This window comes from Lissotriton helveticus, chromosome 12 (assembly GCF_964261635.1).
Source record: "Lissotriton helveticus chromosome 12, aLisHel1.1, whole genome shotgun sequence".
Lineage (NCBI taxonomy): Eukaryota > Metazoa > Chordata > Amphibia > Caudata > Salamandridae > Lissotriton > Lissotriton helveticus.
The window spans coordinates 797966710-797986541 of NC_136073.1; the positions used below are offsets into that span (position 1 = coordinate 797966710).

Sequence of the window (19832 nt, forward strand, 5' to 3'; positions counted from 1 at the left end):
CCAAGAGCCTTTCCCCTATAGCGTTTATTTTTTCTGTTAGTGGGGAAATGATGGTTTTAACAAGTTGTTCAATCTGAGTCAAAAGAAAGATCTGGGAATGAGATATTGATTCATCCAGTTTGACATCAGTCTCCATGGTGGTAAGGAGGTTATGACCAGGCAAAGCGGGGCTTATACTTGGTATATAAGATTTGGATAGAGTCCTTTCGGCATTGACCTCATCGTGCTCTCTATTGGCGGGTAGCAACCATGAAAGTACAGAGGCTTGTGTGTTGACTTTATTCATAGGAAAGGGGGTTTCCTGTGTACAGCCTTTAATATTTGTAGTGCGGGTGCCTTTGGTGACAGGGGGTGCATCCACACTGACATACTTTGTTTTGCATAGGGTGTTTAGTTCATACAATGGGGACAGGTTATACATTCTTGGGGAATTTAGTGGGGGAGATAGCGTACTGGATGGGGAGTAACAAGGACAGATTATATCTGTGACATGCACAGTAGGCCGGGAGCTTGAAGTAAGCGTTTGGTGCATTTGTACCATATGGCGCCCCTGCGCAGCTGGGCTTGTTCCCCCCTTAAAGGGCATTATCATCGTGGAAATAGTGATGTTGCAAACAAAGTTATATTGAAGTGTGTGCACTGTACCTCTTTTGACTGAAGTTACAAGGGGGGTGGCCCGTCCCGTCCTATTCGGTCCACTGAGGGCTACAGAGGGCCCGCCCTTTGCCCGGGCTTAGCCCGGCGCAGTCCCGCGCGCGACCCGCGACGCGGGGCTGTTGATTCAATTTATGGCGCCTCCAGGCGCGGAAACGGGATCAGGCGGCTTCCTGCCGCAAAGGACGCTGGGAATCGTAGTCTCCCCCGCTCGGCGGCCGCGCCGGGATGTCACAGGCTGCGACAGCGGGGGGAGACAGAAGCAGGAAAGATCAGGTAGGGTTGCTGGTCGCAAGGGTCCAAATTCCCCCCTAGGCAGCCCGCTCCACAGGGGCTGTTGATTCAATTAATGGCGCCTCCAGGCGCGGAAACGGGATCAGGCGGCTTCCTGCCGCAAAGGACGCTGGGAATCGTAGTCTCCCCCGCTCGGCGGCCGCGCCGGGATGTCACAGGCTGCGACAGCGGGGGGAGACAGAAGCAGGAAAGATCAGGTAGGGTTGCTGGTCGCAAGGGTCCAAATTCCCCCCTAGGCAGCCCGCTCCACAGGGGCTGTTGATTCAATTTGTGGCGCCTCCAGGCGCGGAAACGGGATCAGGCGGCTTCCAGCCGCAAAGGACGCTGGGAATCGTAGTCTCCCCGCTCGGAGGCCGCGCCGGGATGTCACAGGCTGCGACAGCGGGGGGAGACAGAAGCAGGAAAGATCAGGTAGGGTTGCTGGTCGCAAGGGTCCAAATTCCCCCCTAGGCAGCCCGCTCCACAGGGGCTGTTGATTCAATTTATGGCGCCTCCAGGCGGCTTCCTGACGTGAGACGTCGGAAGCGCCGGAGGGACTCGGCAGTGGTGACTCACCTTGAGGAGTCTCCAAGACGGATTCGTGATCAGCTGACACGCCGTCCTAGTTGATGCTCGCCGGTATACCCAGTGTCTGCGAGCACAAGGTTTCCAAATGGAGGATTAAGAATAAGAGACCCAACCATTTGCCCTGATGAAATTGCCAATGACAAGGCAATGAAACATGTTGGTCCAATTACAACATCAAATGGTATCAATTTAACCATTTTTTTATAAACAGTGCAGTTTGGCAGCACCAGAATAAAATTGATTCAGCCAGCCAAACCTCACTATTTTATATTTTTATGTTCTGTCGGTGTTGGGTGTAGGTACTTGCTAGTTCTGAACACATATCTCTATCCTACTAGGTAGTGTATCTGTACACTCCTTTTCTGTTTCTCTATTCTGTTTTGTGCACATCTTCTTTTGCACATTTTTTCATCCTCCCTGCAAGGAAAGCAACCGATGATGAGAAGTGGGTATACCGGTCATTCATAAACCGGGAACCCCCTCGGGTGTTACGTCCGTGAGGTGCTTTCCTTGCTTTCACACATATTTTCTTTATGTGTTGTATCTTGTGCACAGTGTTGTTGGTATGTTTGAATGCATGTCTGGACCTGTAACGCAGCACTGACCTGATCTGGCCACTTGGTGTGTGGACGGGAGGCATGACCCCGTAAGTTACTGAGTCTGAGATTCATTACATGCAGGCTCAGAGGGCTTCTTGTTGTAGGCGGAAACGGGATCAGGCGGCTTCCTGCCGCAAAGGACGCTGGGAATCGTAGTCTCCCCCGCTCGGCGGCCGCGCCGGGATGTCACAGGCTGCGACAGCGGGGGGAGACAGAAGCAGGAAAGATCAGGTAGGGTTGCTGGTCGCAAGGGTCCAAATTCCCCCCTAGGCAGCCCGCTCCACAGGGGCTGTTGATTCAATTTATGGCGCCTCCAGGCGCGGAAACGGGATCAGGCGGCTTCCTGCCGCAAAGGACGCTGGGAATCGTAGTCTCCCCCGCTCGGCGGCCGCGCCGGGATGTCACAGGCTGCGACAGCGGGGGGAGACAGAAGCAGGAAAGATCAGGTAGGGTTGCTGGTCGCAAGGGTCCAAATTCCCCCCTAGGCAGCCCGCTCCACAGGGGCTGTTGATTCAATTTATGGCGCCTCCAGGAGCGGAAACGGGATCAGGCGGCTTCCTGCCGCAAAGGACGCTGGGAATCGTAGTCTCCCCCGCTCAGCAGCCGCGCCGGGATGTCACAGGCTGCGACAGCGGGGGGAGACAGAAGCAGGAAAGATCAGGTAGGGTTGCTGGTCGCAAGGGTCCAAATTCCCCCCTAGGCAGCTACTTTAAGTCGCTACATTCCGAAGAGTCAATTTGATAACGTACACACTGACCCACTGTTTTATTATTTTAAAGGGTGTTACAATTGACATTAAAATACCTTGAAGGCAAGTCTATACAGATATGAAAGAATAGAATGCAAATCAGAAAAAAAACATACATTTATCAGATAAAAGCATCAATCGCAAATCACAACATGGGGTAATGTACACCATCCTACCTCACCAACCCATCAGTTGACTCACCAGCTCTTCCGTTTACTCAATTTGTGCATGAAGCTATGTTCACTTTATCTAAGCCAGATATGTGCAATGCAAGCCTACTACGGAAATGGCCATTCCTAGAAACATAAGAAAATCAACCAAAACACAACATTCAATGCAGCGATTGATTTTACTTTGACTCTTTGATTTCACACATCCTTCATGTGGAAGGAGCAATAGGACATAGCTCAGCAGAAATACTCACCACAATAACTCCAGTCCTCCAAGGCCCTGTCTCCCTCACAGTCCAAAAGTAATTGATCATAACAAATGAGAAGAATTGGTGATTGTGGATGGAGTGGCACCAGCCAATCATTAAAGATGTTTGTCTTGTTATAAGGCGGAAGAGGTTTTATTGGGAAATTGCGTTCCATTGTATTACATTGCAGCATATTTCACGCTTTACGCCACCCTTGTGACCCCGAAGCACTCTCGAGGGCAGTGAGGGTAGGAAGCTATGATATTTGCTATGTTTGGTTGGGAGAATGTGTTTATCGCGTGTCCTATCTGGGAGGTGTTTGGTGTCATGTATGAGAGTCGAAGGAATACTCCTATCGTGTCAGACGTGTAGCAGCACTCTGCTGTCAAGTGAAGCTGATAGGGCCATTCTTGTAGACATGCGCCAGCTTCCAGTTTACCTGATGACCCAGGCATCGGCTTCTTTTTTGAGAACCGCGTGAGTGATGGGCAAGTTGTTGGGGAACAGGCATGTCTTTTCAGTTCTTTGGACCTCGAGGTGGTTGTACACATTTATTTTTATTGCTCAGACTTAGTTCAAGAGCGTGACCATTGTTACAGAGAAAGATGTACCAACAATTCATGGACATTCTAAATGTTGTGTGGTGTGGTCAGGTTGGATCTCTGGTCCTCTTTTGGCAGTAGGCGCATAGTTTGTTATACACGAAGATCGTCCCTGTCCTGAGAATGCGCTGAGGGTGATACTTAGAGCTTTAAATGAAATGCACAGAAAGGAAAGATATGACAGAAATAATAGTTAATATTGTATTCTGCCTGCCCTTCGGCTGTTGGGCTTCTCTTGCTCTAGCCAGACTCTTTCACTTTCCTCATTCCTTTGACAGAGGCCAGGCTGCGATGGGATTCTGGGATCCAATAAGACGCTGGATGACTGCGGAACGTGTGGTGGTGATGGCAAAGCCTGCAAACTTGTTGTGGGAACATTCAATGATACCAATGTACCCATTGGGTACCACAAGTTACTGCAGATCCCGAAGGGGGCCACCAAAATCAACGTGACGGAGATGACGAGGAGCCCGAATTATCTTGGTATGTAGCAATCTCACCACCAAGATCTCTGATCAAGAATAGAAAAATCCTTCACACTTTCTGTGATACAGGGGCTGGTTAGAGGAAAATAGGAGTAGCCGGAAGACACTGTCAATAACCAGAAGATGCCTAGATAGTAAGGGTGGATACGTGCTGTATAAAGGAGGCAAGAGGTGACAGGTAGAGGCCAGAGAGGAGCAGCGGGAAACGACTCATGACAGCAGAGAAGTTTTTGCTAGGTGTCACAAGTGCATGCAAGGGTACATGAGTGCCACTTAGGCCAGAGGAAGGATGATGATGATATGGGTAGACATGTGCTGGATACCTGCAACAGGGAATGGCTAGCGCAGAGGAGGGTAGCAAGGGGAGACAAGCGAAAGCTGGAGGTGAAGAGTGGAGTCTGAGGAAATACTGCATGGCTAGGTGATTCAAGGAATGGGTCAATGCTTAATTTGTAAAAAAAAGAAAATAAGTGCCAGGGCTCTCATCAGGAGGCCACTGCAGCTTCACCACACATTGCCCTGCCATTCTGCCAATGACAGTAACAACAGAACTACTAGCCATCATACTCCTACAAGTGTGACAATTCAGACTGCTCCAGGCCACCAAAACTATAAGAATGGCTCAGGCGGCAGGTAATATGCATTTTAAAGTATATTAAATTAATAATTGACTGTTGTTGTGGTTATCTCTAAATTAGTCATGCAGCTCCACCATGTGGCAGACTGTCACAAGCGCCAGTATTGACAATTAAGTGCTGGTGCTGAGCACCAGAAACCACTGGCTCAAGTTAAGCACTGGAATGGCTATGTGAAAAGATTGTCCAAAGGTGCCAGAAAATTGCCAGAGATTAACATTGTAGGCTATGTATGGTAAGGGTGAACAAGTCCCAGATGAGCACAGAAAGGGAAACTATTATTTAGGAAATCAGTTATAACTACACTGGAGAATTACTGGCTTGGATAGTTTTATCAAGCGCTAAAGAGAGTGAGTGTTGACTTGGGGGATGAATGCCATTCGCTAAGGAGAACTGAGTGCTGACCTCGCCTGGTGCGTCACAGCTAGCGAAGGGGAATGATGGCTTAGCTTCAAAAGTGTGTCTATGTGAGACAGTAACTGGCCAGGGGTACTTAAAGTGTTTGCGGCTAGAAGAGACCAAAGAGTGCTAGGGGATACGATTGCAGGGTACAGGAGAAGATGTATAGCTAGGGAATACAAAGGTTGCCTAAAGCGGTCGAGGACTGACTAGTAGAGATAAGATCATGCCAGTGAGTGGAGGTAGGGTGAGAAAGCAAGGAGATCAGGTAACTGCAAACAGGTTAGGTTCACACTGACTGGCATTGGTCGAAGTTTGTCTTCATAGGGGTGTGCTCGTGTTAGGCCCAAATAGGTCTGTACTTGCCAGATTCCTGCTCAGATTGCAAACATAAAGGCCTTTGTTAGCCAGGATAAATGCACATATCTGCTTGCTAATGTTGTGATCACGTGCTATTGTCCAGGTTACACCCAGGTTAGCCTTTGTTCGTGGGGGGTCCACACTAAACTTCTCACAGCTTAGGGCCAAACGACCCATTGCTCACTGCAGGATCATGTAGGCATATTTTTATGTTGCCCTCTGGCTAGCGCTTCTTTCAGTTCACTTTAGGACCACGTAGGTGATTGTTCATTTAGATTTGTGCTGGCTCATTTTCAGGCTTGGCCATCAGAAGCCACTGCTCATCAGTTCCGTGGTCATAATAGTTTCAAAAAGATCTTTGCTCGAGTTTTGCTCAAACTGGCCCCTATTCAGGGTATAGCAATTCAAGCGATATTGCAGATTGTGGCGTACAGGCCATTGTATAATTCAGGCCCACCCAGGCATTCTTCATTGCCTCTGCCAACATTTGCCCAACCTTAGGCCATTTCTCTGATGCTCCAATATGCCAGTGCATATGTGATGCCTACACTGGCTCGTGTTCAGGTAGCAGACATGCACAAAACCATGATAGGGTTAAGCACATGCTGGACTTTGTTCAGATTGGGTCATCAGGTCTGCAAGCAATGGCCCAAATCCAGTTGTCGGCCATTGCTGAGCCTTGTTTACATTTAGATTAAGCCAAGGCTTGTAACTGATCTGGTTGTCCAGCAGTACACGATCATCTCTCAAATTTTATTTTTTTCTGTTGCAGCTTTAAGGAGCCACTCTGGGAAATCGGTTATCAATGGGAACTGGGCAGTTGATCCGCCAGGCGCATACCCAGCTGGTGGCACTGAATTCATCTACACGAGGCCGGGACGCGAGGAGAACTTGGGCGGGGAGTCGTTTGTGGCACACGGACCCACTACTGAAGCCCTTGATGTTTTTGTGAGCACGCTAACGAAAAATTTCCTCCTTCTCATTTCAGCACACTATGTGAATTATCTCATGAGCGCAGTCACAAAAAAACAATGTAACACCAATTTATTTTCTTCTAAAGTACATTTTCTTCCCATTCATGTTATAACATATCAGGCATTGCTTTTATGTGCCTACCAAGGCCCAGGCTTAGCTGCCTTTTCAGAGCTGTTTGCCTCCCTGAAAATCTCTCCTTTACCTAACTGAGCAGTGCATACGTATTTTAAATGAATTTTGCCAAGGTCTTGCTGACTTTTTTAGTTCTCCCTTGTGTCTTCATATAGGACCATACTCCTCCTCCTCTTTTTACCCTGGCTAGAGAAACCTAAAGTTGGCACTTGCCCTTCTCTGGGTGTGGAAAGTTTTATGAAATTATTATACATTTCAAAATGTCTGCCAATTATTGACCTTTCTGTTCTTTAAATCCCAGATGATATTCCAACAGGATAATCCCGGAGTCTCCTATCGCTTCTTTGTGTCCTCGGAGGTGGGCCGCTCTGATAATCAGCCTGAACAAGCTCGCCTGACCCACCTGGATAATCTACATGTACCAGCCCACCACAGCCGCCCTAATAGTCCGTCTCTTCCAGCCAACCAGGCTCGTCCTGATCATTCTCACGTACAAGCCCGCCAGGCCCGTCCCGTCAACCCACCTTTACCAGTGCCCCAGCTCCCGCCACGCGAATCTGGTAAGATATTGCAATGTGCCACCTAAAACTTGTAGAGTAGAGTTTGCTCTCGAAGGGTGCGTTTGGGAGCGAGGGATATCCAGGTCTTGGTAAGGCGAGTGACAGTAGAATTCAGGATCTGGGGAGCATGGTCAGTCAGCATTGACTGTGGGAGAGTAACCATGTTGTAGGGTTCTCCTATAAGGCGATGAGGGACCTGAGGCACTGGGCGGACAGATAACGACATGGGTATCTTGGTGGATCTGGTGTTCTTGAAGATGTCTAGCGCAGCAGAGTTGATGGGCACTGTAAGCCAGGTTCTCACTGGGACGCACATGATATATCTCACAATTTTCTGGTGTTAAATTCTGCATGACTGATTGCCTCACTTCAGCTATAGTGATTTTTTTTTCCTATAGCCTCCAGGCCTACATCATTTGGACACAACTTTAATTTATTTCCTTTAGTTAGCTTCTCTGGGGCTTTTTCCACAAAAAGAAATGATCCAGTGTTAATATCCTTCATAGGTCTGTGAAGATGCGCATTATGAGCATGTAGATTACTTGTTGATTTTTTTTTTCTTCAGTATGTGGTGTTTTACCTGTGACCCTAATTCACTATTAACATTGTAGCTAAAAATTCGGAGAAAAAAAAGGCACTAAGGCATTCAAAACTGTCTTTGCGCGAGTCTATTTGGCATGACATGCCAGTTCTCGCGTACTGTCTTCAGGATTTTGTTGTATCATACTCAAGAATTTTCATAGGGTTTCATATCTCTGAAACACTTTCTTTGATGGTCATGTAGTTCAGAATACAGTTTTTTGTGCGTAGGTGGTAGACGGTGGGTTTATTATGTCGATTTTGTGTGCCTTCAGTTGATTATGGGGTGTCCTGTCTAATGGTTGAGGGTTTGCTCTATTCGTGTCACGTCTGGCTTCAGGCAGCACCTAAGCTAAGGTGCAGCTTCCCCCTGGCACAGGCTCAGGATAGTGATTGACTATACATTCAGTGTCCATCTTGTAAACTGAGCTTGAAGGAGCACGATTGGTGGAAGAGCCAGGCCTTTATTGCTTTCCAGGATGCTTGATGGTTAATTTTCCATATTCATCTAGAGAGATAGAGTTCCAGGGCTTGAATGTGGGTTGGGGAAAAGAACTTGCTTCAATTCAAGATTTTCTAAATAAATAGATAAGCACCGGTCTATTCTTTCTTTGAGGGGGTTGGTGGTCTGATGTATGGATGTCTTGTGGCAGTAGGTTAATAATTAGACTAACCTCCAATATTGATGCTCTCCCATCTTAGAGGAGATGACCGTAATGCGGTTTCCCATCTTACAGGGATCAGCTGCTTTGTTTTAGTCATTGCACAACAATATCGCCAGATCAGAAGGTATTTCCAGCATTAGAATGATCTGCATTTTGCTGGAGTAATTGTAGCAGGTCCAGGTTAATGAACTGATAAGCTCAGGGAAAAGGTTGACATATCCATGAAAAAGTAGAGTGGTGACAGTTGAACCTTGAGGGGCGTCTTTATTGAAGCTTGTGACAGATATACTTTAATGACCGAGGTGGAACAGTGTCTTCAGACTGGATTCACATGGTAGGATATAGGGCGCATGTGTGAAGAGACGCCGCAAATTAGTAACTAGTAGTCCGGAATCGACAGATGCTGTAGCAAAGAACCCTATAACTCGGAGGAAGAGACCAGATGGGTTCCATAAAATAAGCTACAACTTCACTATGTTTTGCGTGGCCCTCAAGCAGGAAACACCTCAATGGGACGGGTTGACGCCAAAGCAGCCATGATGGATCTGTCTTGGCCTGATAGGGAGAATGTGGTAATTGCAATGAGTGGATGGGAAACTTACAGTGATCTCTGTGATGATGAACACAACACAACATATGGGTCTCATGATTGGCAGGAAAAACCGCTATCACAGCGTGGAGCACTCACAAATGCCCCACTCAAGGAAGATGAAAGTCAAAGTCCTTGGATGGGATCTCTCTTTGAGTGAGTTATATCACTATGAGTCAACATCGATGAAACATCAGGGTGCTGATATTGGCGGAAGAGTGAAAACTAGAGGGTCATTGTCTTGAACCCGCTAAAGCCACTCGGATGGTGTAACATGAGACCTCAAACCAGTACTAGATATTGATCATCCCCAGGATGACCAAGACCACTGCCCCTGAGCCAGGCAAAACCAGAGAGAATTATAAAAGATATCAATCAAATGGTTGAGTCATATGGCCTGTTCGTATTGCTTTTAAGAAGCTTTTTGCATTCATAGGCGATGATTAGAGTCGATTCTCTCCAAAGACTGCCTTAAATGCTCAAGAACTGATACCAACAAACGCATGAAACTAAATATATCTCCTGGCTCAGTAGAAAGTTGTTGCAAAACTTTTTTTAATATTTTAAGTTTCATGTCCTAATCCTACTCTATTTATCACAATGACTCCATTGTGGATTGATCCTTTGGTGTGAGCGCCGCTCTGTCAGTCCTCTTTAAAGTTGTAGGTTATCTAGCATCTGCTTACGTCTTGGTATGATGGTAAACGTTCAAGACCTGTTATCTTTCAGTGCGTGATTGATCCTACATCGGATATCGAATATCGAATATGGGACTAGTGCCAATAAACAAATGCTCAATTGGAGTTAATAAGGAGCATGCTACATATTTGACCATTGATGAATTCATTTGGAATTTTGTAAGAAAGAATTTAACCCAAGAAATCTCTTAACTTTTATTAAAGCCTATTATTTAGAACTTCATTAAGAGTTTCACAATTAAAAGAGGGGAGATATTGGGACCTTAATTAATGACTCTGTCCGGTGTCTCCACTTGCATTAACTGAGATTGCCAGTTGTTGCCCCTGGAATGGCGTTTAACACAAGGACCTCAAATAGTGGGTCTAATTCTGCCTGTTTTGTTCCACCCTTTCCGGCGGAAATAACTACCCCCCAATCAGCACATGTGTATCACCTGCTTGGAGCAGGTGGCAAATGTTGCTGTTTTTTTCCCCTGCCCTGGGGGTTTACTTCAGGTGGTTAAAGGTTTTTCTGCTCCATCCATGCACAAGTATAATGAGTGCTGGGTCTGCAGCTCATCTCAGCCCGCGCAACTACTCATAAGTGTCCGGGCTCGATGTCTACCAGCTTGGATTATCCGGTCCCGAGCTTGATAACTCGATAACTACAGGGGTCAGAGAGATTGGAAAACTAGTAGTTGCCCAAACCAGTATCCCGCTCCAGGGATATTGCTCTGGACAAGTCATAAAGAGGGCCTAAATGTTTTAAGTGGCTTAGCAGATTCCAAGTATACATATTTCTAACACTTTTTGTGAAGTATAATTTGGTTTGAAGTGGGAGGGAGACAGGCTCTCTCAGGGGTTACATACTGGCCTCAAAATAATTAACATGACAAAACCCTCCTGTCCGGTCTATAATATGGATAAACACTGACTGTTTTTGAGTCTGAAATGGAATGAGTACAAGCTCAATGGATAGATCTTAGTTCATTGTACATTTATTCTTTTCATTAATCGATATATTTTTTAGGCCAACACATGTTTCACGACAACATGCCGCTTTATCAGGGCCGTGAGGCATATATAGAAAAAATGCTGTTGATAATACACAGCCAAACAAGTTCAGATAATTTACACCGTAATGACAATAATAATGAACATAAGAAAATTGTACAGAAAAAAAGACAATTGATCGAAAAAAGGAAATTAAACGAAAATAACAAAACACATTAGAAATATTCACATGATCTAACTGACAAACATAGAAATATCCAGCTCCACATAAAGTTACATCATGTGATGCCACAAACATCACATCCAATTTAGTGACAGACATACAAATGAATAAGGTGACAAGTGATAAAAATTTTTAAAAAGAAACAAGATAATGAAAATGGCATGGTTGTGGCGGTAGTTTGTGCATCTGTGTGACTTGGGTATTCTGTACGATTCGACATAATTTGATTGCATAAAGTCTTCAAAAAATGAATAACTTACCTCCACCAAATGCAACTGATCAAGAATAGGCTTTTGTTAGGCCTTACATCTAACCTCAGATTGGGTTCAAATTTGTCTTCAACTTCTTTTTTAGGGGCCGTGAGTCGGGGATCATGGAACGAACTACGAGAGCCACCTACCTTCGCCACACACCCCGCTACAGTGAGCAGGAACGTAGCAGGAGCAGCACAGGGCAGCCAGTCTGGGAGACCACAAGGGACCCTCCAGAGGAACGTTCGAGTACCCCCACTTCCCCCGCCACCCGTCCGCAACCGGGCAGAACCCCTGGAGTTCTACTGGAAAAGAGTAGGCACCACAGAGTGCTCTGCAACCTGTGGGAAAGGTGGGTGCTGGTATGGAGAGCTGTATTGAGTACTTGGTGGTCTGGAGGACATGAAAGTGCGTCTGTGGGAGTGGATATGCAGTGCTTGCTTTTCTGTGGGTGTCTTCTTATTATGTGATCATTTGCAGTGCCGGATCACCAAATAGGCACCGGCCTATAAACCCCACTCTTTTTGCAACAACAGATCAAAATAATATTGATCTCAAAAAGAAAATTACAATCAAGCTTCCTTAAACATTGTTTCCAAAAGATGGAAAAAATGAATCAACTCAAAGAAACGAAAACTTTACAATAAAGACTCTGATAGAGCGCGCGGGTCACCCGACCAATAATTTCGCCGCTTCCGGCTTCGGGCCCATATATTTCAAATCACCATATACATTGATCGGATGACCTCACGGTCTGCTATCAGATATTTGGGGAGTTCCTTTCGTTATTCTTCAGCGTACCCGACTTACCATCCACCGATGCGGGTACCTATGACCACAATGGATCAGGGAGCTAGCTGTAAAAGGAAAGGCAGCAAAATACAAACCCAACAAGTAACATTCAAACTCCTTGTAAAATGACCACGGACAACTGGAAGTTTTAAAGTCTTTATCTAATTTAGTAAAATTCAGAGAATATCAAATTCACAGTAATTAAGCAATCGATAATCAGAATAACAGAAAGTACATAGCTGAATAGCAAATAAGTCAATGCAACCATTTATAAACTAATGGAACCAGGACACACTTAAATGAAGGATCCAAAACTTAGAACTTTTGAGATGAATCACTAAAGATGGGATAGGCTTTGATTAGGACTAGTATTCTAGAATTATTTCAAGGGAATGAGACAGGAGTTCGGGACATTTATATAACTATAGGAGAGTCTATGAAGAGAGACACGCTATGCTTTAAGGCAAAAAGTTCTTTAGACAGTTTAAGTAAGGAGATTCTAGACCATATCAGGAAATGACAAACTGCAATGCAAAATATAATTTCTAACAGGTAGGGTAACATAGGAACACGTTATGAAATAAATGCAAATGACTTTATGATTCAATGGTTGCGGAAAGCATGGAAAATTAACATATACAAAGGTATGTCTTTATTAAAGCAAAAGACAGGAAAAAATAGAAAGGTGCAAGATTTAGAGTTTTCAGAGTGATATTTACCTAGACTGGTGTGGAAACCAAACCCTGGCCACGGGTCAGTTAAGGACAGGAAACCCTCAAGGAAGGATACCCCTCAATGGACAGCAGGTGCAGAATGGACACCCAGGAAAGGACAGGAAACCCTCAGATTAGGAATCAGGACAGGACCTCTCGGACAGGACCCTCAGGACAGGACCAGCAACCGCAGTTCGGAAGCAACGCCTGCGCTCCACCCTCTCTGCAGCTATCGATCAAGACCCCGATTGGGTCAGCGAACTCCCAGTAAAGTGCTCCGTCAGCACTTTAAGGTTTAGTAAAACCTTAGTCTATGGTCAATTTCGGACAGAGTGCTCCGCAGTACTCTGTATCTTCAGTCACCTATTGAGTGCGTTGGGTCAGTGACAGGTCAGCTAAACCAGACAAGTCGGACGACTTCCCTAGGTGAACACAGGGTAGTTATACTGTTTTGGGACGGTGTACCACCCCCCAATGTTGCAAAGTGTCAGAATCCCTCAATTTGGATTGGTCCTAAGGTAGGATTTGGGTAACACACCAATCAGAATAGACTATTTGGAGGCCTAATTTACATCTCTGGGCACCGCCTAGCAAAATTGGGGTTCTCATGAGAAAGCCGCACAGAATACAATGAAGAGAATACATTTTGGTTACAATTGAGCATAATCATGATGCTTCTGCTGGGTGAGGTGTCCCTTTCCCAGGGTGGCTCTGGCATCAACCTTCTTTGGCCTGAGTTCAATGCCATAGCAACTTCTGGCGAGTCTGCGCAGAAATACCCTCCAAGATGGACTCCCCAGCCCAGCACCCCTCCGAGTCGAGGATACATGAAAAGTAAGCGAAAACAAATTAATACATAGAAGTGACGGTATGAAAAACACATCATTGGTCTTGTACTTCAAACTTATCATTATAAAAATATACTATGCAATTTAAATGTTAGCAACATATACACTGTCACAAGAGCAACTGCACGAGCAGTACCACGTTATTGCCAAAGCTGTGTATTACGCATGCGCACCCTTTCCCACCAAACTTATAACTACGTCAGGTCACGTGAGTGTGACTGACGCATGCGCAGAAGCAATTTTCCAAGCGGCGGCCATGTTTTAGAGACATGGATTAGTTGTATTAGAAAACACGCACGTAAGCTTCCTCTACCTCGTTCGAATATGAAAATAAAAGATTAGTAAGACGTACAAATTCTATTAATTGATTACACACAGGCGAGGTTTTTGACTCGAGCAAGTCGCGATGCGAAGCTTGCTCTATCAATCCCCTCTTTGATGATATTTACTATCATCACAAAAATAATGGAACCAGATGCCAACTTCTTCACACTTTATACAGCTCTATCTCTTCCAACAAGCGATTCAGTTTCTCTTTCTCATTTTTGGTAGGGTGAGAATTTTTCACCTTTTTGTATATCTGATTATTCATTTCCTCTAATTCAAGCTCATCCATACTTCGTTTCACTCCTCTGGCATTCACTTGATGCTTTCCGGTGTGTTTACGACACTTGCAACAGACAAATATGAAAAATAGGATAAGACCTATAATTCCAATTGGCATCAGTACCTTAAACAATAAGCTTTTACCTAAGCTAGCAAGCCAATGACCTACATTTGAGAGACCATCTACCAGTCTCTTCCAGGCTCCTGTCAACCTCGAGTGGTTTGAGTTCCCTTTCCAAATTAGTAATGTTTTTCACATATCTTTTGAGCTGCACACTTTTGTCCGGAATATAAGTGCAACAATGTTGTGCCTTCAACATCCGGCAGACTCCGCCCTCTTTTGCTAATAAGGTATCAAGAGCAAGTCTGTTCTGCAAAACCATTGATCTGATCGCAACCATTTCGGTATTGACCAGCAGAAATCCATGAGCTGTGTCAGTAGACAACACATCCACTATGGTGGACAATTTGCAAATTCTGTGAGTGTTCAGAACCACTCCCACTCCAGGTATCAGTGCACTGAAAATACTACCCATTATTTCACCTACGCTTTCTCTTTTACTACGCACTAAGCCATAAGTATTTTCATTGCTTCCAGCAACTTTATTCACATGGTATATTTTCGGGAAGACAATACCAAAATAGCAGCTTCCATACCAGTGATCCGGCAATTTGAAATAAGCCTTGTCCCCACATATATAATAAATTCCAGGAAACACAGGCTCTGACCCATTTTTGAAACCCCATCCTCCAATTACCTTGTAATTATGTTCACATTCACTGGAACCAATGAAAATGTTATTATAGTAGCTAGTCTTCTCGCGGTGAAGACATAGCTTTCCTTTCTTTTCAAAATCCAGCAACAGAGCAAGACCCGCCCCACCCTTTGAGGTGCCTTCCATGTCCTCAGCCCATTTTGGCGTTTTCTGTTTTTCGTCATCTGCCTTTCTTTTTATTTTTATTCTCCTCTTCTCTGCCATGTTCAGGAACATCTTTTCCTGCTCACGCAAAGAACAAGTCAAGTTATCTCTGTGCGCGTCAGCTATATCTATATTGCCTATAGTCAGAAAGTAGTCTCCCATATATCGTATTACGTCACTTTTGGTATGTACAGGATTCAGGTTCCCACGTATAGGAAGTTCAGAAAAGATCACGTCATTGTTAGAGTAATAGTACTGTAACGGTCCTCTTTTGTAAAATAAGCTTGCTAAAATGCTACAGGAAATTCCATATGTCAGGGGCAGGTGATGGTATGTCACGCCTTCAGCCACAGAGGTAGGTAGCTTCATGCAGACATAGCAATCTTCAATTTCCATAGTCTCTACATAGTGTATTAACAAGTTTGCGAAAACATTTAAATGTGTCTTATTCTTAACTCCATGATAATGTAGTCCTCCCTCATCTGATGCTTCTAAGTCACGTTTTGTCTGTCTGAGTGCTCTCTCATGTCTTGCTACACTCTGTGTTGTCAGTTCTTCAATGTCAGTATTTACAATCTCAGTAGGGTCAGCATTAGTATTTTTGCTCACCGCAAAAGGAATGAAAACTGTTAGTCCTATCCAAACTAATATCACTATAACTATACTACATACACATACCTTGCAGCATGTTTTGCAACGACTGCAACTAGGTCTACCATTCACGTTTGAATCAGACATTTTGGCTCAGAAGAAGTTTCTCGACCCCTTTTTGTGTCTTTACACGAGTAGCTTACTTTGTGCAAATTCACGGTGGCTCGTCTTCTTCTTCGGCAGAGTACTCAGCGACTGGTTCTCCGTCGCTTTCGTCAGTTATATCAAGATCTTCAAATTCTTCCAAAACGAGCGTCCATTCAGGAGACTTGTACTTTTTGTTTTGTCTTTTTATTCGATCGCTCCTTCTTTTGGAAGTGTCTTCTGGTTGTTCTGCTATGCGAGCACTTCTCCTTTCTTCTGCACGTTTTTCTTCTACCGTTTTTATTCTCAGTCTCAATTTCTTTATGAATCCAGGCTCAATGTGCTTTCTTTTCTTAAGTCTTTTAGTTGGCACTGAGACTTCGTTCTCGTCTCTTGCCCTTTTATTTTCGTTAGTCTGTGGCAATTCTGCTTCCTTTTCCCTTCCTATCTCACTAGTTCCAGGACTTGCATCTATTTCTTCTGCCTGGTTACTAATCTGGCCTTGTTCAGGAGAATTTTGTTTTTGCTTTTCAAATGTCTCTGTTTCTGTGTCCTGAACACGTTCTTCTATCCCTATCTGATCCTGTTCGAGCACTTCGATCTCTTGATTTTCTTCCGCTCGAATCTCTTTACTAGGTCTAATCTGTTGTTCTCCCACTTCTGGAGTTTGGGGAGGTGTATCAATTATTTGCTCAGTCCCTGTCTGACCTTCTCCTTCCTCAGTTTTGACGTGAATCTCAAGAGTCTGAGGTTCTTCGCCTGTGCCTTGCTTTGCCTCTCTATTCCACTCTCTACCTTTCCAAATTCGTTCGCTTGTTCTGATGGGGTCTTCGGTAAGGTCAATCAATGGTATCCACTCATCTGGCCATATGTTTGTCAGCTCGTCATCAGCTACTTCTGGACCAACTTTTGGGAACCCTTCAGCAGGCTGGACTCTTGGTAGCTCGTCATCAACTACTCCTGGACCAACGTCTGCAGACCCCTCAGCTTGACTGGTACTGGGCTGTACGTCGTCAGCTACTTCTGGTCTGGCTTCTGCAGGCCGCTCTACTGGACGGCCTCCTTCTCCAGGCTCCTCGTCTGGTAATACCTTCTGGGTGTGGCTGGCGTGAATCCAATGGGGAACACCTGCACACTTCACTGCTGTGGTTGTTACCAGGATCACTTGGTGCTTCGGTCCCCACCTTGGTGCCAGGCAGCTCGACCGAGTATGCTTCTTTATTTTGACCCAGTCCCCTGGAACCAGTTTGTGAAGAGGAGTCGTTGGATTGGTGACGGCGTCTTCTCCGATCTGGCGAGAGATATAACGTACTTGGTCACCTAATCTCTTGCAGTATTCAAGCACCAAATCATCAGTAATACTCAACAATTTGCTTCCTGGTACCCATGCTTGTCTCATCACTCTTCCCATCAGGATTTCATGGGGGCTCAGGCCTGTCTTTCGGTCTGGAATACTTCGGAGTCCCATCAGAACCAGAGGCAGGGCCTTCACCCAGGTCATGCCAGATGCATCACACAATTTCGCTAGTCTTGTTTTAATAGTCCCGTTTATTTGTTCCACTACTCCAGATGCCTCTGGACGATATGCACAGTGGAGTTTTTGCGATATCCCAAATGCCTTACAGAGTTGGTCGATTACATCATTCTGAAAATGTCTGCCTTTATCTGATTCAATAGTGACTGGAACCCCGAATCTAGGTATCAGTTCTTTCAGTAAACACTTTGCTACTGTCAGTGCGTCACTTTGGGGAGTAGGGTAAGCTTCCACCCACTTTGAAAATAGGCAGACAATGACAAGGACATAACGCTTCCCTTCACAACGTGGCATGGTGATGAAATCAACCTGTATTCTCACGAAGGGACCCCCTGACCTCCCAATTTTCCCTAGTTCCACCATTGTTCTCTTGCCTGGGTTCATCTTTTGACATGACAGGCACCTCTGGCAGAGGGACTCTGCTACTTTCCTGAACTTTTTGCTATACCAGGTCTGTTGGAATACCAGAATCATGGCGTCCCTACCAATGTGTGATCCCTCATGTATCAATCTCGCCATTGTGCCAAGCAAGTGTCTGGGTAACACAGGCATACCATTTGGGCCCAAGATGACACCATCCTCACGTCTTGGTCTACACCCTTCTTCCTTCCACTTCTCTCTCTCTTGCCAGGGTGCCGCCTGCTGCCATTCTCTCACTTCATCCCATGTAGGCACTTCTTCAAACACTCGAAGTTGGCAGCTGTTTCCGGCCCCCCCCCCCGTTTTGGATTTATGATATATCGATCCCTGGCGCATAATTGTGCCACTCGATCAGCAAAATCATTTCCCAATGATACAGGGTCAAAGTCCTTCTTATGGGCAACACACTTGACCACTGCCAGTTCCTTTGGTAACTGGATTGCCTCTAAAAGGTCTTGAACAACTTTTCCATTTCGAATAGGGGTACCTGATGAAGTCAGGAACTCCCTTTGTAGCCATAATTGGCCAAAGTCATGCACAACCCCAAAACAGTACTGACTGTCCGTATACACTGTTAGGCGTACGTTTTTCCCAATTTTGCAAGCCTTTTTCATAGCGATCAATTCGGCTACTTGTGCAGACTTTACTTCAAATAAATAACCTGCTTCTACAATTTTGGTTAAGGAGACTACCGCATAGGCAGCACTCAGGCCTCCTTGTTCATGTCTCAGGCATGAACCATCCACAAACAATTCCATGTCATGTTTAGGCAAAGGTGTTTCTTTAATGTCTGGGCGTGGCTTTGTGCAAAACTCTGTTAAATCAATGCAGTTATGCTCCTCTTCCTCCCCATCTTCCATATCCATTGAGTTGGGAAGCAGAGTGGCGGGGTTCAGAATGTTGCACCTGACAATTGTTATATTTGCAGCACCCACGAGAATCCTCTCGTATTTAGTCAGCCGACTAGGGGTGAGATATTGAGTTTTCGTTCTTGTTAACAAAATTACCACTCCATGTGGAACATACACAGTTACAGGATGTCCCATGACAATGGATTCACTCTGCTCTAAACTTGTGCAAGTAGCAGCTACTGCTTTCAGACATCCTGGTAATCCAGCAGCCACTGGATCCAGGGTGGCAGAGAAATATGCCACTGGCCTTCTGGTTGTGCCATGTTCTTGGGTTAGGACTGACAACGCGCAATTATCGCGAGTGTCACAGAACAGGGCAAATTCCTTGGAATAGTCTGGCATTCCCAATGCAGGGGCTGTACACAGACAATCTCGCAATTTTGTGAAGGCTGTTAAGCTTTCATCATCCCATTCTACAATATCTGGTGTTCCTCTCTTGGTCATTTTTATCAAGGGCCTAGCTAGGACTGCAAATCCCACAATCCATTGCTTGCAGTATCCTATCACTCCAAGGAACATTCTGATTTCTTTCTGAGTACGGGGTAACTGCATCTTTTGAATTATTCTTACTCTTTCTGACGTTACTTTCCTGATGCCTTTCTCTATCTGGTGCCCCAGATATTTCACTGATTTTGCACAGAACTGTAATTTTTCAGGGGCCACTTTATGTCCCTTCTCACTCAGGTGATTCAGTAGGGCAATGGTGTCAATCACACAGTCCTTATGACTTTTGGACGCCACCAAGAGGTCGTCAATGTATTGCACCAAGACAGAATTTCCAGGTAAGACCAAAGTTTCCAAGCATTTTTTCAAGATCTGATTAAAGATAGAGGGGCTCTCTGTGTACCCCTGGGGGACCCTGTTCCAGACATACACGTGACTGTTGAAGGCAAATGAGAAAAGAAATTTGCTGTCTGGATGCAAGGG

General features: G+C 45.2%; 1 protein-coding gene across 1 annotated transcript in view; it reads left to right on the plus strand.

Moving 5' to 3' along the window:
• Nucleotides 1-19832, plus strand: part of ADAMTSL4 (ADAMTS like 4) — a 334744-nt gene that overhangs the window by 246528 nt on the left and 68384 nt on the right. The window contains 4 exon segments of the mRNA XM_078668902.1: nt 4161-4365; nt 6534-6709; nt 7170-7428; nt 11530-11778. Coding sequence (XP_078525028.1) covers nt 4161-4365; nt 6534-6709; nt 7170-7428; nt 11530-11778 — 889 coding nt within the window.